This window comes from Hemiscyllium ocellatum, chromosome 37, assembly GCF_020745735.1.
Source record: "Hemiscyllium ocellatum isolate sHemOce1 chromosome 37, sHemOce1.pat.X.cur, whole genome shotgun sequence".
NCBI classification, from domain to species: domain Eukaryota; kingdom Metazoa; phylum Chordata; class Chondrichthyes; order Orectolobiformes; family Hemiscylliidae; genus Hemiscyllium; species Hemiscyllium ocellatum.
The window spans coordinates 30,301,241-30,326,653 of NC_083437.1; the positions used below are offsets into that span (position 1 = coordinate 30,301,241).

The 25,413-nt window shown below is 43.2% G+C and overlaps 1 protein-coding gene across 1 annotated transcript in view; it reads right to left on the reverse strand.

Moving 5' to 3' along the window:
• plch2a (phospholipase C, eta 2a) overlaps nt 1-25,413 on the reverse strand; it is a 422,301-nt gene that overhangs the window by 90,855 nt on the left and 306,033 nt on the right. The window contains exon 6 of the mRNA XM_060851834.1: nt 643-813. Coding sequence (XP_060707817.1) covers nt 643-813 — 171 coding nt within the window. The remainder of the gene's footprint in view (nt 1-642; nt 814-25,413) is intronic.

Consider the following 25,413-nt stretch of genomic DNA (forward strand, 5'->3'; position numbering starts at 1 on the left):
AATCCTTCAATCAAACCTGCCCACATCTTACCAAGATCTCTCAATCAAGCCCACTCACCATCCCACCAAAATCCTTCAATCAAAACTGCCCACATCTTACCAAAATCTCTCAATCAAACCAACTCATCTCACCAAAGTCCCTCACTCAAACCCACCCATATCTCACCAAAATCCTTCAATCAAACCAACTCATCATCTCACTAAAATCCCTCAATTAAACTTACCCACATCTCACCAAAATCCCTCAATCAAACCAACTCATCATCTCACCAAAATAACTCGATCATTCCTCCCACCATCTCAAAAATAAGCATGAACCCCACCTTCTCACCAATACTTGTCAATCTACCTGCATAGACGTCTTATACTAAGGTTAAAAAATCCACCTCTTCTCTTTGAATTATTTGTTTGCTACCCCTGTCTCTGAATTCAAACTCTGCCCCTTGTTTCAATTAGCTTCCAGAGTGAGAAGAATGAAGAGGAAGTCTTCCCTCCTGCCTGGGCCAACAATTAAACAAGCAAAGTCTACGTCCAATCTGTGTTTTGGATGGGTCAAAGATATGTTCTTAATCCATTCTGCATTCTATCTGGGGCTTTCATGCATCACTTTGCTCTGGATTGATGCTGTATCAAGTTGCTAACCTTCTGCTCCACCTCCAGAAATCTCTTCAGATCATCAGAATCCAATTGGTCTTTGTGATTACTGTACATCAGCATCAAAAGGTAGAGGTCCCGCCGTGTGGACATCATCTTATAAAAAGCACAAAACTCTTCAAAGTCCAATGTCCCTTGGTTCTCATCTGTGTCTGCCTCCTAGTAACGAGAGAAAGAGAGTCATTATAACAGTCCCATATTATCAGTTGTTCCCTCAGTCCCTACAAGATTCAAACTATTCCAAATGAAAATTACTTAATAAATTCAAAGACCTTGACACTTTGATAAATGCCAAAGTGCGATGACATGCATTTATATAGTGTTCTCCACAACTCCAAATGTCCCAAAATGCTTTGCAGCCAATTAAGCCATTATGTTGTAATGTAGCAAATATGTCACTAATTTGTGCACAGCAAGCTGCCAAACTAAACCATGTTCTGGTAGTGGGCGGGTAGCAACATGTTATAATGTTGATTGAAGGATAAAGCATCAAAGAAATAAAGAATTATTCATTTGCTCATACAAAACTTCAATATTGCTGAAAATGGACTCATCTTGTTGAAACCAGTCCTCATCATAAAGACATAGAGTTATTGAGATGTACAGCACAAAAACAGATCCTTCAGTTCAACTCATCCGTGCCGAATATCCTAACCCAATCTAGTCCCATTTGCCAGCACTTGGCCCATATCCCTCTGAACTCTTCCTATTCATATACCCATCCAGATGCCTTTTAAATATTGCAATTGTACTAGCCTCCACCATATCCTCTGGCAGTTCATTCCATACACGTACCACTCTCTGCATGAAAATGTTGCCCCTTAGGTCCCTTTTATATCTTTCCCCTCTCTCCCAAAACCTACGCCCTCAAGTTCTGGACTCCCCCACACCAGGGAAAAGACCATGTCTATTTATTGTATCCATGCCACTCATGATTTTGTAAACCTCTACAAGGTTACCCCTGAGCCTCCGACAATCCAGGGAAAACAGCTTCCCCTGTAGCTCAAACCATCCAACCCTGGCAACATCCATGTATATCTTTTCTGAACCATTTCAAGTGCAATTCATCCTTCTTATACAGGTCACTTCTATCCAGAAAAGATTCCAGTGATTCATAAATATGAACTCTTCTCCCCTGCACCAGCTCCTCAACCATACATTCATCTGCTCCATCCTCCTATTCCTACTCTCACTAGCTCATAGCACCAGGACCAATACAGATATTACTACCTTTGAGAACCTCCTTTTTAAATTCCTGTCTAACTTTCTATATTCTCCCTTCAGAATTTCATCCATTTCCATGCCTATGTCATTGGTTCCAATGTGAACAATGACCTCCTGGGTCCCTCTCCCCTTTGAGAACATTCTGCACTATCTCCGAGATATCCTTGATCCTGGCACCAGGGAGGCAATACATCATTCTGATTTTTCGCTGCTGGCCACAGAACTGTCTGTGCCTCAGACTCGAGAGTCCCCTATCACTATCAAGTGCCTGGAACACTCATAACATTGGAGCCATTGTACCAGAAACTTGGTTGTTCGTGCTACATTCCCCTGAGAGTCCATCACCCCCTACTTTTTCCAAAACAGCATACTTATTTGAGATGGGGATAGCTACAGGAGACTCCTGTACTAACTGTCTACCTCTCTAGAACGTTCCTGGAATTAACCCATCTACCTGAGTGTATTTGCGGCTTTTCTTACTTCCTAGAGCTGCCATCCATCCCAACTCCCGTAAATTCTTTATTGCCTCTAATTGCAGTTTCAACCAATCCATGCGATCTGATAGGATTCACAACCAAGGACATTTCCTGCAGAATAATCATCGTGGAAACTCTCCATAAACTCCCACATCAGACAGGAAGAGCATGTTACTAAAGGCCATCTTTGCTCCTTCACAATCTATAGACCCAGAAAATAGCACTGACTTATTGCTCTGTAAAAAAAAAATGTTCCAGGCTAACTTAGTATTTATGGTTTATATTTTTGAAATTTAATCAAGAAACAGAGCTCAATAAACATGTAATCAAGAAAGAGCCCATTCTACTGTAGGCTTACAGCAAGGATACACATAAAAAACTATGCACTTATGTGGGTGGCATGGTGGCATAGTGGTTAGCATTGCTGTCTCACAGCGCCTGAGACCTGGGTTCAATTCCCGACTCAGGCGACTGACTGTGTGGAGTTTGCACATTCTCCCCGTGTCTGCGTGGGTTTCCTCCGGGTGCTCCGGTTTCCTCCCACAGTCCAAAGATGTGCGGGTCAGGTGAATTGACCATGCTAAATTGCCTGTAGTGTTAGGTAAGGGGTAAATGTAGGGGTATGAGTGGGTTGCGCTTCGGTGGGTCGATGTAGACTTGTTGGGCCGAAGGGCCTGTTTCCACACTGTAAGTAATCTAATCTGTTCCTGTGCTGTGAGCTCTCCCACACAGGTTTTTCCATGGTCAGCTGGGAATTTCGCTGTTTGTTAATTATTCCTTGACATACTCTGATGTCCAGAGATACATGAATTCAAACAGCAAAGGCAGTAACTGTGCAGATTCACTGCTGTGTCAGTTAGCGGCGTACGTTTCTTTCTCTCTCTATCTCTCCCCCACTGACCAAGTGGTGGCTGCCTTTTGTCTACCTTCCTTCTTTTAAAAGTACCATTGTTTTGATCTTTTCGCCCCCAAAGTTCCAAAACAATTGCAACAGCATAGAAAACTGCGATTGCTGCTCTTGGAATTCGAGAAAATCACCTCCTACACCTAAAACACTTACTCTTAGAGCCATGTTCCCGTCCTCCATCATCAAGAATCTACTGGGTAGATTAGATTCCCTACAGTGAGGAAACTGGCCCTTTGGCCCAACATCAACCCTCTGGAGAGTAACCCATCCAGACCCATTTCCCTCTGACTAATGCACCTAGCACTATGGGCAATTTAGCATGGCCAATTCATCTAACCTGCACATCTTTTGATTGTGGGAAGAAACCGGAGCACCCAGAGGAAACCCACGCAGTCACAGGGTGAATATGCAAACTCCACACAGATATTTGCCTGAGGCTGGAATCGAATCTGGGACCCTTGTGCTCTGAGGCAGCAGTGCTAACTACTGAGCCACCGTGCACCCCAAATTCTTGCATTTCTTGTAAATTGTCTTAACAAATGCAAGATGAAACGCTTCAGCAAAACCATGCCTTTTTTTTCAGCAAAAGTCAAATAAAAAATTTGGTCAAATATACCTGAACAGACAAGATGCTGCTTTGGGGTCTGCCTCTCCCAAATGCTCTGTCAAATTCCACAGATACCATCCTCCTCCTGATGCCCTGTTTAGTGTCAGCTCGGGTCACGAGTGCTCTCAGGTGAGTGGAGTGTGGCAGCAGCAGCAGACGGTCTGATACTGAGTGCAATCCTGTTCCAGCACTGACCAGCAAGGGTCAGCAGCTTCAATGAACAGGTCAAGGATGGACAGAATGTAAAATAAAGAGGTAGGGGGTGGGGGGAGGGACAGGTGTGAAATCATAGAGTACCACAGATGCTCCATTCCTTGGCTACTGGACACCCCGTATGAACACAGACAGATGGGTCTGTCAGACAGCAGCTTGGTTTGTTGACAACATTGGATGTGATGCAGATATGCTAGGATGTGGGTCTTTATCTACCATCTCGGGTGTCAGTGAGCAGGGAGTGTTAACTAGTGGCAGGGCCCCACCTCACAGCGGGTTCTCCATTTAAATTTAACCTTAATTAGAAAGATGAAATCATTGTCAAACTTCCCCCCCCCCCCCCCACCCAGGTCTCCTCACTGCAGGAGTTGACTGTAGGATCCATACATTCTGTCACATAGGGTCAGATCCACAGCTTACTCAAGACGAGAAGGAATTGCAAAGAGACATAAGGAAGAAAAATGACGATAGTGAGAAAGGAAACGGCAAACAGAAAGAAAAAGAGAAAGATGGACCAAAATTATTCTCGAGAATGACAGGCACAATGAGAGAGGGGGACAGAGAGGAAGAAAGATTAACAGAGAAAGTAGACTAGAGGATGACAGTTGGAGAGGAAGCTGGATAGATTGACAGAGAGAAGAGAGGTAGAAGGATTAAGAGAGAGGAAGAGATGAAAGGATGAAGCAGGGCTTGTGTTATAGCATCTTTTATGACCTCTGGATATCCTGAAAATGCTTTATAGCTAATGAAGTCCTGACTTTGATTTGGAAGTACAGTCACTACTGAAAGGGAAAAAGCATGGAAGTGAATTTTCACACAGCAGTCTGCCCACAAGCAGCAACATAACAATGATCCTGGTTTGTTAGCGATCCTGGCTGAGGGATAAACGTTGGCCTTTTCTTTTATAGAATAGTGCAATCGAATCTGCTTTGTTCAGCTGAGAAACCCAGGCAGGCTCTCAGTTTCAAATCCTATCAGAGGGCAAGCACTTCCCACAGTGTAGCACTCCTTCAGTACTGCATTGAGTTAACATGCAAGAGAGCTGTGCAGAGGCAGCAAGTTAGATGGAGGCAAAGGGAAGTGAAACTGGCATTGCTTAGGGAGTGAGAAATTGATGGAAGACAAAATGATGGTGATACTCTCAAAGACAGAGATGGGCACATCACCCCTGGGACCAGAGATAAATCTAATTGAAATGAGATGGTGGTGTATAGGATTATGAAAATGTGTTGCTGGTTAAAGCACAGCAGGTCAGGCAGCATCCATGGAACAGGAAATTCGACGTTTCGGGTATAAGCCCTTCATCAGGATTCCTGATGAAGGGCTTATGCCCGAAACGTCGAATTTCCTGTTCCTTGGATGCTGCCTGACCTGCTGCGCTTTAACCAGCAACACATTTTCAGCTCTGATCTCCAGCATCTGCAGACCTCACTTTCTCCCCGTGTATAGGGTTATGTCATACTGACATCAGCAGTCACATGCCAGAAGCTGAGAAGAGAGCAAACAGTTTGTACCAGAGAGAGATGCACTTTTTACCTTACAGAATTGTATAATTTATAGTGCAAATAAAAGGAGTTTTGTGGAAACCCGTCATAATCAGACCACTATTATGCTGAGGTGGACAAAATATTCCTATTATACAACAGGCAATGATTTACACAAAGAGACACTCAAACTGGAACCAAACCATAAACCAATTAACAGAGAGCATAAACAAATAGATCCCGACAAGGTGAGCGAGCGATTCCAGAATGGTGTCCAACCTCAACGCAACCTCCTGTTTTCCCCCTGATAACACCAACAATTGGACTCCAGATGTCACCTAACAACCCAAATCAGTTCTGACAATGGAAAATTGCAGTCTTTCTGCACTAACTGAGGACATTATCTTGTGCAGATGCCGGAGTTAATGATCACTTGAATATGTGCGGTAGATAAAAGCAAATCGAAACAACATAAAGAAACCCCGTAGTAAGCTGATATCTGTAGAGCGCAAAAAAAAAGTGATAGTGAAAACAAATCAATGGACCCCAAATTGCCTTTGGACGTAAATTTGTTCTCAGTTTTGATTACAGCTCGACAGCCTGAATTGCATTAGCATAATGAATGAGCTGAGATGTAATTACAAGCTGCCATTCAAAGGAGGCAGGATTACAAAGCACAGCTTGGAATGGAGGCTGAGAGAGTGCTGCACTGCTGAAAGTGCCAGCTATTGGACTAGATTTTAGACCCCTTCACTTGTTCCAGCTGGACATTAAAACATCCCAAAGGTATACGTATGAAGAAGAGCAGGGATCTGGGCTAATACTCCTCCCTCAGTCATCACCATCAGCTTCACAGGAACTCTCTCATTACTGTCTGACACCTTCTTACTTTATGCTAGAAGAATTTGGCTCTTCCTCAAACATGGGTTGCCAATTCTCTGGGAATAAATGATTAATCTCTGGGAGCAAACTGATTGGGCATTAAAATCTATTACAGACAGGAATAAGTGCTGACAGACAAATTGTCAAGCAACCGCTTGCTTTTCTGTTAGGCCAGAGGAAGGCAGGTATTATGGGTACTTCAGGTGTGCCAGGTAACCAAGGTGATGGTGCCTATGATGCTGTAAGGTCATGTGATGAAATTTCCATGACTGTGCCCAATCCAAACTGGCAACTTTACCCCTCATCATCAATCACCCTGCCCAATCCAATAATGAGAAGCTACCACATGAAGTGTAGGATCAAGCTCTCGTTAACATATTTTTAATCGACCCATTTAGAAATGCCCTGACACATCTCTGGAGCACCTGAGACTTGAACCAGCTCAGAGGCAGGGACTCCACCACTGCACCTCAGGGCTTTCAGATTCTCAGTAATCTCTTCCAGCCGAAACAGATTGCTGAACTCTCCAGCTTATCATCCTCAAGTGGCCTCACATTGTGGAACACAGAGACACTCACCTCACACTCAGACACTTCTGTGTCTGCAAGTCAGAGATAGCGACACCCCTCTGGAACCTTCCTCCCCTCCACCTCCATCCTTTCTCCTGATCCTACCACATGTCGAGTATTTACTATCCCTTCTGACCTCCCGCTCTCTGGTGTGAATATTCTGCATTCGGCAAAGGTCTCCATTTTATCCCTGTGTCCCCCCACCTCAATAATTTTGGGCACAACATGATTTTTTCCAATTGCCTCCACCACTGTGACCATTCCTTTGATCAGAAGTCCTTTCTCCATTACCATAGTTGACAAGGCCCTCAGCTTTTTTCTTACACTCTGTCCTCACCACTTCCCTCCCTCCCACAATGGTGATCGTGCCCCTCTGGTCCTCACCTACCACCCCACTTACCTCCACGTTCAAAGGATTGTAAGCTGCCATTTCTGTCACCTCCAACAGGGGGCCACGATCAGGGACTGGTCAGTCCAGGTCATTCTGGTCACCCCATCTCCTCCGTTCCCAACATCTTCCCACACCCCCACACCACCATTCCATGCAATTTCAGGTGTAACCTGCCCATTTGCTACCTCCTTTCTCACCATTCAAGGCCCCAGACACATCTTCCAGGTGAAGCAGTGTTTTACCTGCATTTCACTCAATCAAGTCTACCACCTTTGCCACTCACAATGTTATTTTCTCTACATTGACACAATGAGGGCTGAGTGACCACTTTGCAAAACAGCCCCATTCTGTCCGTAATCATGACCCTGAGCTCCCAGCTACCTGTCACTTCAACTCTGCGTTCCCACGCCAACATCCCTGTTGCATAGATCCAGAAAGCTGAGAGTCCAGGCAGCTGGAGACACTGACACCAATTTTGAGCGATTGAAAAATCCAGGATATGCAAGAGACAGAATTGGAGGAATCCTGGTGCATTGAAGGCACTGGAGGAGGTTAAGAGTTTAAGGAAGATGCTGATGTAGGGAGTAGTCTAGGGACTAGAGGTAGTTACTCTGGTAGGGAAGAGTTTAAGATCTGGAGGAGTTTAGAGATGGGGAGGGATGTAGGAGGTAGAGGAGGTTATTGGAGTGAAGATGAGGTTACAGAGGTAGGGAGGGTTTCCGGGGCTGGAGGATGCTACAGAGATAGTGTATGGCCTGGAGGAGGTAACAGAGGTAGGGAGTGTTGTAGGGGCTGGAAAAGGTTACAGAGGAGGAAAAGGGTAAGAACTAAGATGATGTAAACACCCAGCATAATTGTCATGCTTTTTTGCGGGCAGCAAGAAGGAGATGATGTCCCTGGATGAGTTAATATCATTTTATGTTGTATCTTATACATCGCCCCTTACAGTAATAAGCAACATATAATGATGAAAGCAGGAAATGTCAAGAATAACGTCCTCAGGTCAATATTTTATAAACCCACCAATTCCAGGTCAGTTAAAATTAAGACACTACCTTTGCTTTCATTTTAATGAAACAACATTGACAAAGGGCAATGGCCAAGGTCGCCTGGCAACATTATTAAACCTGAGTTTGTAAATGTCTTACTGGTCTCAGAGCCCATGCATTGCAGAACAGTGTGTGAGCACCAACTGAATTAATGCCACTGTGCAAACGGCACAGTACTTTAGTCAGGATGGGCATTGGGCATCAGGTACTGTGGCCTGTTCCAGCCAGCATGGCACAGGGGAGTCATTCAGAGCTGGTACAGAGTGGATTCTCAAAGGTTGGTGCCCAGTCCCAGTTAGCTCATGAGGAAGGGACTGTAGGAAAGAGGCAACTGGGAGAGGGCACTGCTGAGGGAAATGTATGGGGACTGTGTGGTGTAAGTATATCTGAGGCAGAACTGCAAGTAAACCTGGGCAAGGGGACAGTTCAAATTGCAAACTGAAATGTTGGCAGAAAGATGTTTCCCAGCTGTTGTTCCAGGGCAGAGGAGTAGAAATAAACCTGGGAGTCACTTCATGAAATTGCTGGTTGGCAGGAAGGGGGCTGCTTTTTTGCTGAATAAATTGTGGATCAAAGTGACTTCCTCACCTGAGTCTCTCTGATATCTGTCTAACTGAGAGGTTACCCACTTCCAAACAAATCCTATTTTAAAAACTTTCAGTGCCTCTTAATGTTATGTACCTCTGAAACCCATTAAAATTCATAAAAAGCAGTGATTCACATGATCAATTAACGAAGTACAAAAATTAATGTATATGCAAATCAGCTGGTGCTTGCCTGGGGCTCTGCAGTAGTATTACATCACAAGAGACAAGAAGTTAGCAGGACTTCAAGAAATAATTCGCAACAATCACTTTTCTTAATGAGTGTAGTCTGCTTCACTGTATGCAGATGTTCTGGTCTCTGCAGATCGCACAATGCCAAAGATTCTGAGACAGATTTACATTTATATAGCGCCTTTTTTGACCTCAAGGAATACAAGAGTATTTTACAGCCAATGAAATATTTCTGATGCATAGTCACTGTTATAACGTAGGAACTTTGGCAATTAATTTGCACAAGGTACCACAGACAATAATGAGTTAATGACCAGAAACGGTTTTGCTATGATTTTAATTCAGGTCTGAATATTGGCTGAGATTTCAGGGAGAACACCCATTGGTCTGCTTCCAATTGCATCATGGGATCTTTAATGCCCACCTGAGTAGGCTGTTGGGGTCTCGGTTTAATGTCTCATCCATAGGATGGTGTCTCTGACAGTGCAGCTTTCCCTCAGTACTCGGGAGTGTCATCCTGGATTGCTCAAGGACAATTTTATTAAGGACAATCCATTCTTCCCTGTGTAGCTCATATCATCTGGATTGGTTGAGATGGCTCCAATCCCTGGTCTGGGCTAAATTAGGTGGATTTTCAATGTGATGGGCAAGGATGAGCCGTTTGAATTGGCCTCAGTGCCCTGGAACTGGGGAGTGGTTTGCATTGGTGATAGCACAGTGTTTGTCTCCAAGCCCTGCAGTGGGAGAATGGTTGAAGGACTGAGGAATCCGAGCGACTTTAATACTTGTGGATCCATTCCATGGTGCTAGAAATTGGACACCTCAAAACCAATCCACCACAACCAGAATAATGAGTAAATATGGGAACAAGAAGTGACCATTAACACCTAACTCCTCACCCTTTTGTGTCATATTTCAGGATGTAGATTGACGATTTTTAAAAATCAGTAACTAGCTCTCCATCTAAGATGTGCCACATTGCATCCTCCTGTTGCTCATTCTGTCCTTTACCTTCTCAATACCCCTTTCTCCCTGCACTTGCGTTTTGTGGGATCTTTGCTTACATGGCAACTGTGACAATGTTTCAAAAGTTATTCATTGGATGAGAAACACTTTGAGACTTTCTAAAGGTGTGGTGAGGCATCAAAACTCTAGTCTACCTTCTCCCACCGCCCCATCCTTTGGATCCATGTTCACCTGTTGCAGTTCCTCAGATCAGTGAAGAGACCAAAACTACTCAGTGATTGGAAAGTTCTTTGAGGAACTGCAAGATGGGCCGAACGGTCACCTTCCAACACACATCAATCTACGATTCAGCAAAGAAAAGTGAGTGCAAGAAAAGAGTGGAACCTGGAAAAGAAAGGAGTGAGGAAGAGCTGGAAAAGGAAATCTTACATTTATGTCAAATCTTAACATAGACTCATAGACTTGTAAGGCACAGAAACAGACTCTTCGGTCCAACTCCTCCATGCCAACCAGATAATCTAAATTAATCTAGTCTCAGTTACCAGCATTTGGCTCCTATCCCTCCAAACCCTTCCTGTTCACATACCAATCCAGCTGCCTTTTAAGCATTATGATTATACCAGCCGCCATCACTTCCTCTGGCAGCTCATTCCATACACGCACCACTCTCTGTGTGAAAAGTTGCCCATTAGGTCCCTGTTAAATCTTTTCCCTCTCACTTTATGTTGCTCAGAATCATCTCAAGGGGCTTCACCTTGAATGTTTTTTTAATTGAATTGAGCTGAACCATCAAATTGAAAACAACAAGATCCCTACAACTGCAAATGAAGTAAATGATGGGTGTGGAGAGATATTGACCCGTGGGAGAACACACTACACCTTGCCCTTACATTTTTAATATTTACAAATAAACATGCAATAAAGTCTAATTCCTTGGGCTGATTGTTATAAAATGAGCACTCTTTGGGTAAGCTGCAAAGTTCTTTTAAATCATGTGAACAAGTTGGATGAGACAATTCATAAAAAGACGGATGCCACCTTGGGTGAACTTGTAAAATGAAATCATAAATACAAGATTACATCCATCTGTAGGTCATGTATGGAACTGTTAGATGTGATAGAGATAGGTGCAAAGAGCGTAGCTGTGTTTCAGTAGAGTATTTTGCAGCTGAATTCACTGTGTTCTAATTCCCTTGGAGAACAGCAGCCCACATACATCAGACAGTCCCAGTTCTGTCTGGTGTTTCTTCAGTATTCCAGCTGTTTACATTTGGATCCATCTGACATTTAATCTCTTTGTACCATTCCCCTGGGCCATTTCCCTTCCATGCCTGTTTGATGAAACGTCCAACTGCCATCTTACCTTCACTTGGGAATATTTCAAAGATAAGACAGGTTTCCTACACTGGAAGTGTTTCATTCATTGGAATTATAGACCCGTTTTATCAGATTGTTTCATGTAAAGGCTGCTATTGTAACCTTCTTGCTCACGGTCGTCACCTTCAATATGCTGACTGGACTGACTATTCCATCTCAGGATCTTGGATATTGTCCTTTCGGTTGTTTTGTATTTCCCTGTTGGTTTGTTTTATTTACTTTGACTTCGAAACCTTTACTTCCTGCCTTAGAGTGGCAGATTCTCCACAATGGAGGCAGTGTTGATGTAGCGGGTAGTGGTTATGTCACTGGGTTAGTAATCCAGTACCCCAGGTTCATGTCTTGGGACATGGTTCAAATCCCACCAGAAGATGAAATATGAATTCCATGAAAAAAATCTAGAATTTAAAGTCACCCTGAAGGCATAGCCGCCATTGATTGTCATATTTAAAAAATCTGGCTCACTTATGCTGTTTAATAGAAGGCTTTCTGCTGCCTTTAGCGCTCTGGCCTACTTGTGATCCAGACCCATAGTGTTGTAGATGATCCTTGGTTGCTCCTTGAAAGCAAGGTGCTATCAAATTGCTACCAAGTGTAAAGGAATGAAACTGGACAGACCAGCTGCCATCAAGCTAGGCGTATAGAAAAAAGGCAAATACAGCCCTGCCCACCCTGCAAAGTCCTCCCTGCCAACATCTTAGGGGCATCTGCCAATATCGGGAGAGCTTCCCCACACAATAGCCAAGCAACAGCCTGACACTGCCATACTCAGGGAATCACAGCGTATGGGTAATGTCCCAGACACCACTATCACCATTTCTGGCTATGTCCTGTCTGATTGGCAGGGCAGACCCAGCAGAGGTGGTGACACGTTGGTAAACAATAAAGAAGGAGTTTTCTGGGAGCCATCCTCATAGACTCCATGGCACCAAGGTTAAAAATGGGCAAGGCAATCTCCTACTGATTACTGTCGAAAAATGTGGTGCTGGTCTGTGTGTCCTGCTGTGCTTTTCCAGTGCCACACTTTTCGACCCTGATCTCCAGCATTTGCAGTCCTCACTTTCTCTTAGACTACCACCTAACACACCCAGTTGGCTGATCAATCTGTACTCCTTTACATTGAATACCAAATGGATAAGGCACTAAGGGGCAGAATATCTTCTGAGTGGGTGACTTCAAAGTCCATCATCAAGAGTGGCTTGGCAGCACAAGGACTGACCAAAGTGGCCAACTGCCAAAGGACATTGCTAGCCCTTCAGGAGATAGTGAGGGAATGAAAAAGATGGAAGGACCCTCACCCATCTACCTGTCACAAAGTATCTATCTGTGAGAGGGCCTGTCAGAGTGATCACCAAACAGGCCTTGGAGAGACACATTGAAGATACTCTCCATCAGGCTGTGTGGCACGGTGTGAAATAGGAAGTACTTTGAACACATCTAACAACAGTAAAGTAGATATCTATGAGATATCTAAGTGGCCATCAGCAACAGCAGAATTGTATCTAACCACAATCTGTAACCTCATGCCCTGGCACATCCTCCACTCGGTCATTCCCTGAGCTGGGAGATCAAAGATGCTTCAATGAAAAAGACAGGAGGCCATGCTAGGGACAGCAAAGGTATACCTGAAAACTGCAGTGCTAACCTGGTGAAGCTACAGCACAGGAATGATTACAGGCCAAACAGCAGTCGCATCATGCAGTAGACAGATTAGGTGAAAGCTATACAGTCCTGTTACGTCCAGTTGTGAATGGTGGTGGACAATTAAACAACTCACAGGAGGTGCAGGGTCCTCAAATGTCCCCATCCTCGATGATGAGGGTTCCCAGTGCAAAAGATAGGGCTAATCGTTTTGCATCATTCTTCAGTCAGAATGACCAAGTGAATGATACATTTTTGCTTCCTGCCAATCCTAGAATCCCTGAGTAAAAAATGAGGTCTGCAGATGCTGGAGATCACAGCTGCAAATGTGTTGCTGGTCAAAGCACAGCAGGTTAGGCAGCATCTCAGGAATAGAGAATTCGACGTTTCGAGCATAAGTCCTTCATTCCTGATGAAGGGCTTATGCTCGAAACGTCGAATTCTCTATTCCTGAGATGCTGCCTAACCTGCTGTGCTTTGACCAGCAACACATTTGCAGCAATCCTAGAATCCCTACAATGTGGAAGCAGGCCATTCAGCACATTGAGTCCACAACAACTCTTTGAACAACAACTTCCACATTCCCTGTCCTAACCCTGCATTCCCATGGCCAAACCACCTAATTTGCACATCTTTGGACTGTGGGAGGAAACTGTAGCACCTGGAGGAAACCCATGCAGACACGGGGAGAATGCGCAAAAGCCATAGAATCACCCGAGGCTGGAATTGAACACAGATCCCTGGCTCTGTGAGGCAGAAGTGCTAGCCACTGAGCCATCACACCATCCCAGTATCACCGATGCAGAATTAAACCAAATCAATTGACCCCACGTACCAAGAAATGGCTGGATGGACTGGATACAGCAACAGCTATGGATTCTCCAATAGTACTAAAGATTTGTGCTGCAGAACTAGCCACATTCCCTAGTCAAGTTATTTCAGTACAGCTACATCACTGGCATTTACCCAGCAATGTAGCAGAAAAATCCAACCCAGCCAATTACCACCCTATCAGGTTCCTTACAATCATCAGCAAAGTGATAGAACAGCTCATCTACACTGCTATCAAGCAGCACCTGCTCAGCAATAACCTGCTCAGTAACGCCCAGTGTGGGTTCCACCAGGGCCACTTTACTCCTGACCTCAGTACAGACAGAAGATCTGAAATCCAGAGTTGAGGTGAAAGTGATTATCTTTGACACTGAGGGAGCATCAGGAAGCCCCAGCAACACTGGGGTCAATGAGAAGCAAGGGAGAAACTCTCATTTGATTGGAGTCATACCTAGAATAAAGTAAGATGGTTAGGGTCAATGGAGGTCAATCATATCAATCCCAGGAACATCGCAGTTCTGGGACAGTGTCGCACACACATTGGCAGCAGTTAGTACCACCTACAAGATGCACTACAATAACTCACTGTAGCTCCTGTGACAGCACCTTCCAAACCCACAGCCATATCTTGAATGAATGAGAAAAGAAAGCTGTAACTGGGATTTAATATCAGTGCCCGCTGTAGCATCTGGGCTGTGCATGAAAAGAACATCAGAACTAGAAGGAGGAGTGGGCAATTCAGCCCCTTGAACCGGCTCTGTCATTTAATATGATAATGGTCACCTACCTTTCAACCTGTTACTAATGAATAATCTCTCTGTCTCCTCCTTATATTTAATCAGTGTTCCAGTATCTACTGCACTCTGGATAGTGAAATCACGGCACTTATCCGAAAACTATGATCTCCCATTCTAGATTTCCTCACAAGGCAAAACATTGGCTGATCCATTGATAATAGGAATTGTGTTTTAAATCTGGGTTATGTCCCAAAAGTCAAAATAGTGTAAAGCAAAGTTTCTGAAGACCTTTCCTGTGTTACAAAAATTTCACAGACACCCCCTACACTCCTACACGCAACACAAATATTTTTCTCTGCTCAAAAATGAGTTATACAACTAAACATATGTATTTATTATTTTTGTTTTACTTCTTGTGAAACTTGTTGCTGAGCAACAATCGTCTTGAGACCTGCAGTGATCTTTGACAGGCACACACATCATGTACAATGTTCATCCTGGCTCAGTTTCATTGATGTTGCTCCTGACAATCTAACTTTGTAGGTTGTATGATGTGGCACCAACACTACCAGTGCTGCTGACAAAGTAGTACTGTATTCACCACCATCATCAACCTGACCCTGCTTCATGTGACAGCTACATTCATCAGTATCCAGCAGGGGTCACTGGAGGGCAGTCAGGATTGGGCATCCAAGCTTAATTTATTTTGTCTTTCCAAAGATGTTACAAGCATTCTTCCAGCCATCCAACATCAGCTGAATACAGGCCAGGTTTTGAACTAGGACATTCCAATATTGATATCACATTGGATTGGTGTCCTTACCAGTGAAGGTCTATATATTCACTTTGTTGTTTGTTAAGACAGCCTCTTGTCTTGTAAAGGGATAGTTTGTAGCCTGATGGTCACCTCCTGTGCCAAGTTTTGTCTGATGTGATTTGGGAATCTTACTTTGACGTGGCAATCTCTGATGCAGAGGAAGGCAGTGGCCTGAGATGGTACAGGATTTGTTGGTCTGGTTTCTCTCTGCCATCTTTTCGACAAACTGAACTTGCTATTTCAGCTGCTTCTTCCAAGAAGTCAGCCTTGAGGGTCACAAACATCAGAAATTGTCTGCAGTTGTCAGCCCCATGGTCCACCACCTTCATCCCTCACTTGTCCTTAAAGAGCAAAACTGGATGCCCATTTGGCCTGTTTACCAACAGAAAAGTGGTGGATATCTGTCCGTCGTCTATCCAACAGATATGTGCAAGGCAGCATGGACATCATTATCTTAGCATTCATAAGAACTAGGAGCAGGAGTAGGCCATTCGGTCCTTCGAACCTGCTCCACCACTCAATAAGATCATGGCTGATCTTTCCATGGACTCAGCTCCACTTACCTGTCGGCTCACCATTACTGTTCAAAAATCATTCTATCTTTGCCTTAAAGATATTCAGCAAGGTAGCCTCAACTGCTTCACTGGGCAGGGAATTCCACAGATTCACAATGTTTTGGGTGAAGATGTTCCTCCGCAACTCAGTCTTAAATCTGTTCCTCTTTGAGGCTCTGCCCCTAGTCCTAGTTTTATCCATCAGTGGAAACAACCTCCTGCTTCTACTTTATCTACTGCCTTTATTCTTCTAAATTCCAATGAGTATAATCCCAGACTATTCAATCTTCCCTCATTGGTCAACCCTCTCAACTCCAGAATCAAACGAGTGAACCTCCTCTGCATCCCCTCCAGAGCCAGTATATCCTTTCTCAAGTAAGAAGACCAAACCTGTATGCAGGTGTGGCCTCACCAGCACCCTGTACACCTGCAGTATACCCTCCCTGTTTTTAAAATCCATCCCTCTAGCGATGAAGGCAAATATTTCATTTGCCTTCTTAATTACCTGCTGCACCTCCAATCCAACCTTTTGTGATTCATGCACAAGCTCACCCAGGTCTCCCTGCACATCAGCATGCTGCAACTTTTCACCATTTATACAATAGTCCATTTTGCTGTTTTTTCCTACTGGAATGGATGACCTCACATTTACCAATATTGTACTGCATCTGCCAACTCACTCAATCTAACTAACGGGGAGTTTGCACGTTCTTCCCATGTCTGCGTGGATTTCCTCTGAGTGCTCCGGTTTCCTCCCACTGTCCAAAGATGTGTGGGTTAGGTGAATTGGCCATGCTAAATTGCCCGCAGTGTTAGGTAAGGGGTAAATGTATGGGTGGGTTGCGCTTCGGCGGGTCGGTGTGGACTTGTTGGGCCGAAGAGCCTGTTTCCACACTGTAAGTAATCTAATCTAATCTAAAAAAAACTATATCCCTCTAGTGACTTTCAGAGTCCTCTGCACACTTCAGTCCATGCTGATGAAATTAGCGCACTCCAGAATCTCTGAGTTGGTTACCTTGTCATGCCAAAAGATACCAAGGATATGGTTGAGACAGCGCAGGTGGGGAGTGCCCCTTTCCAGTACATGTTGTCCAGCTCTGACCCCTGCAGAGGAATTCACTGATGATGTGGAGGTTTGGTGTACTCAGTCCTGGAGTATAAATTGCTGTCACCATTTGAAATTTAGTATTCTTGCATTTGACTTGATGAGTGCAAGACTAAAAGCTTCAAGCACCATGTTTCTCTTCACAGCAATATAACTGGGTGTATTTGCAAGCATTACTTTGGTTAAGCTGTCACAACATATCAAAAATAATGTCTAACACACACACACACCGCTATCTATGACAGCAAACTAATTTAAAGTCTTTTGTATAGATTCTCCATCAAACCAAGAGTTCCAATGGGTTACATGAGTAGGTTAATGTTCCAACTTTAATCCACCTACATATGTTTTCCGTGTAGTTGACTGTGTTTAATGGACATGCCTCAGTGAAAATACAACTTTATGCAGCTCCTGGTGTTAATTAGTCAGCCAGCAGTGAAAAAGAAAACGCGAAGATGGAAACATAGCAATGATGGAGATAGCTGAAAATGTGTTGCTGGTTAAAGCGCAGCAGGTCAGGCAGCATTCAAGGAACAGGAAATTCGACATTTCGGGCATAAGCCCTTCATCAGGAATCCTGAAGGCTTATGCCCGAAACGTCGAATTTCCTGTTCCTTGGATGCTGCCTGACCTGCTGCGTTTTAACCAGCAACACATTTTCAGCTCTGATCTCCAGCATCTGCAGACCTCACTTTTTACTCAAAGCTGGAGATTGTTTAATATGGGAAAAGAACAGGTAATAAAATTTTTAACTGATATAACAAGAAAAATAAGAACAAAGGCCAAATGACAGATTGGTTCAAGAGTTGAGGGATTTTCCTTGCGATGATCAACTCTGAGACAACATTGAGACAATTGAAACAGATTTAAAGTGGTCAGTCACCTTCATCACTGTCCCATTCTATGATTCCACTAATTATCAGGACAGGTTTGAATTCAATGGTGAGCCACTGGAGAGTGGAAAGAGTTTAGATTTTTCTGGTTACAGGTTGGGGTTTTACCCCTAGTCAATTGTTACTCAAGTTTCTACTATTGATATTCAACCAGTTTTCTAAGGGTCTGTGAATTTCTAATCTATGAATTGGATGTGTTGATGTTGATTGTTATTAAAAAAGTGAAGGATACATTAGCTGCAACAGGGGATGCTGTTTCCATGAGAATAGCTCACACACAACATAAGATTACACAAGGGGAGAAAAGGGATCTGGCCATTCTGCCCAACTAGACCATACTTGTGTTTACACTCCATGGGAGCCTCCTCCCGCCTTTTCTCAATATAATCGTCCTTTATGACCTTAGTGATGATAATATGGCTTTAAGAGACGTATTTTTCCCTTTTTTTTGTGAAAAAAGGACTAAGAGAGAGGCACAGAGCATTCTACTCAGAGCCATTACAGGAAACAGTTTGTAAGGTTTTTTTGTAATTGGGAACAATAAAAGCGGGGGTGGGATCAATGTTTTGCAGAACCAGAATTTTTAGTGTTAGTTTTTCGGTAGCAGTTGTTACTAGGGTCTTGAAGCTAGGTTTGGAAGCTGCAGTATATCTCTCCCTGCTACTCTCTCTCTCTCTCTTTGTCTCTGTCTCTCTCCCTCTCAGAGTTCTCTCTTGATGCTTGTCCTCCTGGACTGGAGAATTGCCTGAGAGACAATGTGTTTTTATGAATTTGCCTTTGTCAAGGGTGTGTTTATGGGATGTTACTATATGGAAACAGTTACTGTTTAGTAGTTAAATAATTTATTATTCTGTTAAATTTTCCAATAAAGTTGTTATTCCAATTTCTTCTTTCTTTTGTTGTATCTTACATACATTATAGTATATAAATAAAATGTGTTCTGCTTCAAGACTCATAGTTTGACCAATCAAATTGCACCTGCAATGCAACTTGCCTTTAAAGTCAGAAAAAGATTGTCTAGGCCATCTCCTTTTAAGTATTTTGAGGGGGTTTGGATTAGATTAGTTTCTCTACAATATGGAAACAGGCCCTTCAGCCCAACAAGTCCAGACTGACTCTCCGAAGAGAAACCCAACCAGACCCATACCCTGTATTCATCCCTGACTATGGGCAATTTAACATGACCAATTCACCTAACCTGCACATCTTTGGATTGTGGGACAAAACCAGGGGACACGGGGACTATGTGCAAACTCCACACAGTCAGTTACCCAAGGCAGAAATCAAACCTGGGTCCCTGGCACCGTGAGGCAGCAGTGCTAACCACTGTGCCACCATGCTGCCCTGTACTGCATGGTGATTTGTTCTGGTCCATAACATTTTCCATTCCCTTTTCCCTAATTTCGCTTGATAGTTTCCCCTGTGACCAAGTTGCTGCTTAACAAGGTTAGGTTGTCCTTGGTTTTCATTTCAGAGAGGTTGGAAATGACACAGTTCCAAAAAGTCTGAGTTTGGATGGATTTTAGGGCCAGTCTTTTACAGTTAACAGACATTGCCTCAGGCAGAAGGCTTTCAAGTTTAAAAGAAACTTGTATAATAAAAGGGGAGTGGCCAGATCTCCCAGCTCAGCTTTTCTCTGGTTTGGGTTTTTTGTAGGTAGTAATGAAGAAAGGCTGTTGGAAGCAGCTCCCAGTCAGTTGTCTCTCTCTGACCTCTATCCTGGAAGGACTTGAGTTTGTATTTATCCTTTATGCCAAGAGGTGTTTATGGGGATTGTTGCAAATATTTTGGAACAGCATCATTTAGTTGGGATACTCTGTTGGATTTTTGGATAGGATAGGTTATTCGGTATTCTGTTTTCTGTTCTTTGTGCTTCATTCAGTAATCTTGTAAATAAATTCTGTTTTGTTTTACATGAAGTGGTTTGACCAGCTGGCTCTCTCCTGGAATATCCACTGTACACCTGCTTAAAACAACGAGCAAAGTTAGGGTCTGGCCTCGTCCATAACACCCTTAAATTCACCTACACCACTCACTTCAATTACACCCTATGTGAGCCAAGTTCCACATTCTTACCATTTATTTGGTGAAGCTGTTTAGTCTGAATTCTCTACTGGATATCTTGCTGACTATCTTATGTTGGCAGCCTTTAATTACACTCTGTACTGAAGGGGGAATATTCTCTCCCTATCCAAAACCTAGGGTTGCAAACACTCCAAGGTTGTCCTAGAGTCTCAAAGAATTAAAAGATTCATCTCCAGGTCATAGCTGCAAGAAAATAACTGGAGAATTGAAAACGGAGTTCTTCATTGCTCATAAAAACAAAATGGGCATGGGGATCAGAAGCAGCCTGGCTGATAATTAAGAATCATCCAATTGGAGAAGGAAAAGTGTGTTTGCTTTCTGATTGGTAAAGATAGGCAGAGGCTTTGAGGTGGACATATTCAATGATCAAGAGTGTGGAGGTAAGCTGGAGGGAGGCAGGAGTCCATGTGACAACAGGAACATGTTCAAGCAGAGTTGGTGATTATATTCCCTGCTAGGATCTTTGAAGTGGTGAGCTTGTCATCAAATGTCTGATACAATCACAACATTTAAAAGGCATCTGGATGGGTACATAAACAGGAAGGATTTAGTGGGATATGGGCCGGGTGCTGGCAAATGGGACTAGGTTAATTTAGGATATCTGGTCGGCACGTTTGGACCAAAGGGTCTGTTTCTGTGCCGTACAGCTCTCTAACTCTGTCAACGGTTTGTCCAGCAGTGGCTTTTTCACCAGAGCCCGGACACATGTGCGCAGTCCAGCTCAACCTCAACCAATTACCGCTGTGCCAAACACCGGCAAGAAATAAAGACAAAGATTGAGCCACAGTTTATGATCACTTTCTGTGTGGCCTCAGTGTTGAGCTGAGCATGGAAAGGAACATGAGACGAAAAGTGGGAAGAGAAATTACATAAGATCAGGCTCTGCGGGTAAAAGGTGATTGGTCGGAGGCAGAGGAGCAGTTTAGTCTAAAGTAGGTTTCAAAATTCATAACTGGAGCAAACAATTGTGTGTCGCATGGAAACAATTGGTTCTGAAACTGATATGCAAAATGCAAAAACAAGGATTAACTCTCTTTCTAATAGACCATGCGACACTTCTGATTATGTGCTAAGCTTAACCATCTGGGCTGGATGAAGACATATGGCACTAGCTATTAAGTATAGTTGTTAGTTAATGGTGTGTGCAATTCTGTAAAGACTGAAGAAATGAGACAATATTATGAGGGCCCCTCAAGCAAAACCTTTATATCAACCGTGATTTTATATAACCTGGCAAATACATGCTATTTCTTGGCATTTCATTACTACTTTCATGTAGCATGGGGAAAGTGTGAGGGAGCAAACTCTAGTGTCTTTGGGCTAACCTGTACTGAAGAGAAAGGGGCAGACGTCCACTGGTTATCAGATTAACCGGCTCTGCAGAAACGATTCTGACTCTATTTACCAACATCTCCAACCCTTTCCAGGGAAGTTACCAAACATTCATAAAGACTGTGCACTTAAAGAGTATCTGAGTTATATGGAAAATGTTCAACCATCTTCAGAACATCACTTATGAAGTTGCCCTCTGCCCCTAATCAGTAGGCAGCAGAACCCCAGAGGAACGATTTGAGGCATCTTCAGGCAACATCGAGCCATTTCAGTCCCTCATTCACTTTGAGCTATGGATGAAATAACTATATATGTTATAACTGGATAACGTCCTTCCAGCCAATTGCACAGAGCCAACTCAACGAGAGTTTTAGCCACAATTAATAATAATTAACAGAAAAGGAAAGATGAAGAAATGATTTTGAGCTAAATATATGGTTTGGATATCAACAAACACATCGAGTTTGACCCCATCTACCACCCCCTGAGAAAACGAATAGGAAATTACATCACCATAGGAAATGACATCACCAACCCAAAGAAACTCAAACATATAATATAGAAAGCAAGAATCATGTGCACTGCTTTGCCTGAGGCCCACTGAAGATGTTACCTAGTAGGGTGATGAAACATCAGGAAATGAACTTCCCAGCTCAGTGAGCAAACTTACATCCAGAACCTCAACCTGAGCTACAAATCTTCTCAAAACTCACTATGGTTTGGACAGTAGTGTCCTGGGACCTATACAAGCCTTACAATTCCAAGGCCTAATTTCAGGCTGTCCCGTAACATGTATGCTCAAGTTATCACTCCATTGTTCAGATACCCCCGACAGTCCCTGTATTTTCCTTTCTGCTCTGCAAATGCAATGATGTGTAATCTTTCAGGGCAAGGCAAAATCCAAGGGTTTTCAATTGGCTTGCAGATTCATGGGTTAGATAGTCAAGAGGAGGTCAGTTGGGGATATACAGTCAGGGATTCCTCTCTCACTGTTGTCATCCAGTGACCCTGGCTGGAAACTCCTCAGGGAAGTAAAGATCATACCAGAGCAAACTCCAACACATTCAGACAGGATGACTGACTGTTCAGTCACAACTAATGCAACAAAGTTCTGAAGGTAGGAGAGGAAAAACAGTAAGATGGTAAAGAAAGAGAGTTGGGGACAAGATGAGCAGTTTGAAAAGTATCTACCCAACAGCATAGCAAATTGCCCAGATTTGTCCTGTATGCAAAAAGCAGGGCAAGTCCAACCAGTCAATTACTGTCCCATCAGTCCACTCTCAACCATCAGTAAAGTGATGGAAAGTGTTATCAACAGTTCTATCAAGCAAAAGTCACTCATAAATTCTAAGGACAGCAAAACACAGAAAATGTTACCCAGGTTGGGTTTTATCAGGACCACTCAATGCCTGACCTCATTGTAGGCTTGGTCAAAACCTGGACAAAAGAGCTGAGTTCCAGAGGTGATGTGATTGCATTGATATCAAAGCCACATTGACTGAGTGTGGCATCAAAGAGCCTTCAGTACATTGGGAATTAGTGGGAAAGCTCTCCCTCTAAGACATACTTTGGACAAAGGACGATGGTGGCGGTTGTTGGAGGATTGTCCTCGCAGCTCCAGGCCATCTCTGCAAGAGTTCCTCATGCACAAGGCCCAACCATCTTCAGCTGCATCATAAATTGACTTTCCCTCCATCATAAGGTCAGAAGTAGAGATGTTTACCAATGATTTCACAATGTTCAGCACTTTTTGTGATTCGTCAGATATTGAAGCAGTCAATATTCAAATGCAGCAAGATCTGTACAAGGTAACATTTGAGCCATACAACTGCCCAGAAATTGCCATCTCCAACAAGGCAGGATCTGACAATCACCTCTTGACATTCATTCAATGACATCACCATCACTGAATCACCCGCTATCAATATCCTAGGGATTACCATTGACCAGAAACTGAACTGGACTCACCACATAAACACAGTGGCTATAAGAGCAGGCCAGAGATGAGGAATACTGTGGCAGATAACTCACCACCTGATTCCCCAAAGCCTGTCTACCATCTACGAGGCACAAGTCCCCACTTACCTGGTTGAGTGCAGCCCAAACAACACGAAAGAAGCTTGACAACAGCCCGTTTGATGAGTACCGTATTCACAAGCATCCACTACCTCCACCACTGACACACTGTAGCAACAGTATGTGCTAGCTACTAGATGTACTGCAGACATTCGCCAGGGTTCTTTGACAGGTCCTTCTAAAACCACACCACTACCATCTGGAAGGACAAGGGCAGCAGATATGTGGGAATATAACCACATCACGTTCACTCACCATCCTGACTGGGAATATATTGTCATTCCTTCAGTGTCACTGGTTCAACATCCTGAAACGGCACTGTCGATGTTCCCACACCCCAAAGACTGCAACAGTTCAAGAAGGCAGTTCACCATCAAAGGACATTAGGCCTTGGCAAAGGCACGCTGGTCTACCTTGTGCAGACAACGTCTTCTGAATGAGAAAAATGCTTTCAATCTAGTAAATCTGTCCTGAACTATCTCTAATATATCTACACCCTTCCTTAAATAAAGAGACCAAAAGTGTACACAGTATTTGCGATGTGGCCTCACCGATGCCTTGCTTTTCAGAAGTGCTTTCTGCTTATCAATGATGAAACTGTTCTGATTCTGTATTTCTACAGCCTTTCCTTTCTATGCACCTTTCGGAAATAGAGAGTGAAACCTTTCAATTACTATTTGGAAGACCTTCTATCATCGGAACAGGAGGAGGCCATTCAGCCTATCAAACCTGTTCAACCATTCTTTTAGATCATGGTCAATCTGTATCTTAACCTCATTCTTCAGTCTTCATTTCACATCCCATAATGTGATCACTCAAGAATCTAACAATTTCCATTTTGAATTGAGTATCCATCTTGTAAATTAAGTTTATTTTCCAGGTAAAAAGTTGTGGCTTTTTTTCTGAGACTAATGTCTGTTGGCTCCTCCATGCCTGGAACTGTGAGCAGTTATTTAAGGAGATTTAATAATGTAGGGAGGATTTGAGACAGTAGTCCCAAAGCAGCTCCAGCAACATTTATAACTGAGCTAATTCTTTCTACACCCATCGTAAATCATTCTAATCAAATTTGAAAACTTGTGTAGGTCTTCATGAAGCAATTACGAATGATTACATAAACTTTGTTAAATAAAATATTAAAAATGAGTTTCAAATTCGTTTTTGATTTCGTTTTTTTTCCACTACCACATCCGAGTCATCCTACTGCTAAAGTGATGGTTAAATTTGCTCTTTCTAAATGAGCTACAATAAGTAGAGATTATCTCATGTCATTCCTGATTAGTTGAGAGTGAATGATATCATTATCATTTGGGATTAATTCAGTTAAGCAGCATCGAAATGCACATCTAAATCCTAAACTGCACAGTTCAGTTTTGTTAGATGAGTCACACCTTTCAGGTTGTCAAGGATGGTTCATTCAAGTGGCAGATCACCTAAATGTGTATATGCACTATTGTCTGTCAGTTCAAACTATTGCAATGATGTGTCAATTATTCCAATGAAGGCACTATGTTATTATATCAGTGTGAAGTGTGCATTGAAATGCTATCATGAACAAACGTCTTATCTAGTCTGCCTCAGTCATGTGACCTCTTCCATGACGTATAACCCTGCAGACTGACATCTTAAGCTTCACTTCAATAAAGCCTTTGTGTTGTACACATGAAACATGGGTGTCAGAAATGGTGACTATCCAGAGCTAAAATGAAAAGCACTGCACAGAACTGTGAGATGCCATTGATAAAGTAAAAAAACAAAGATCACAGT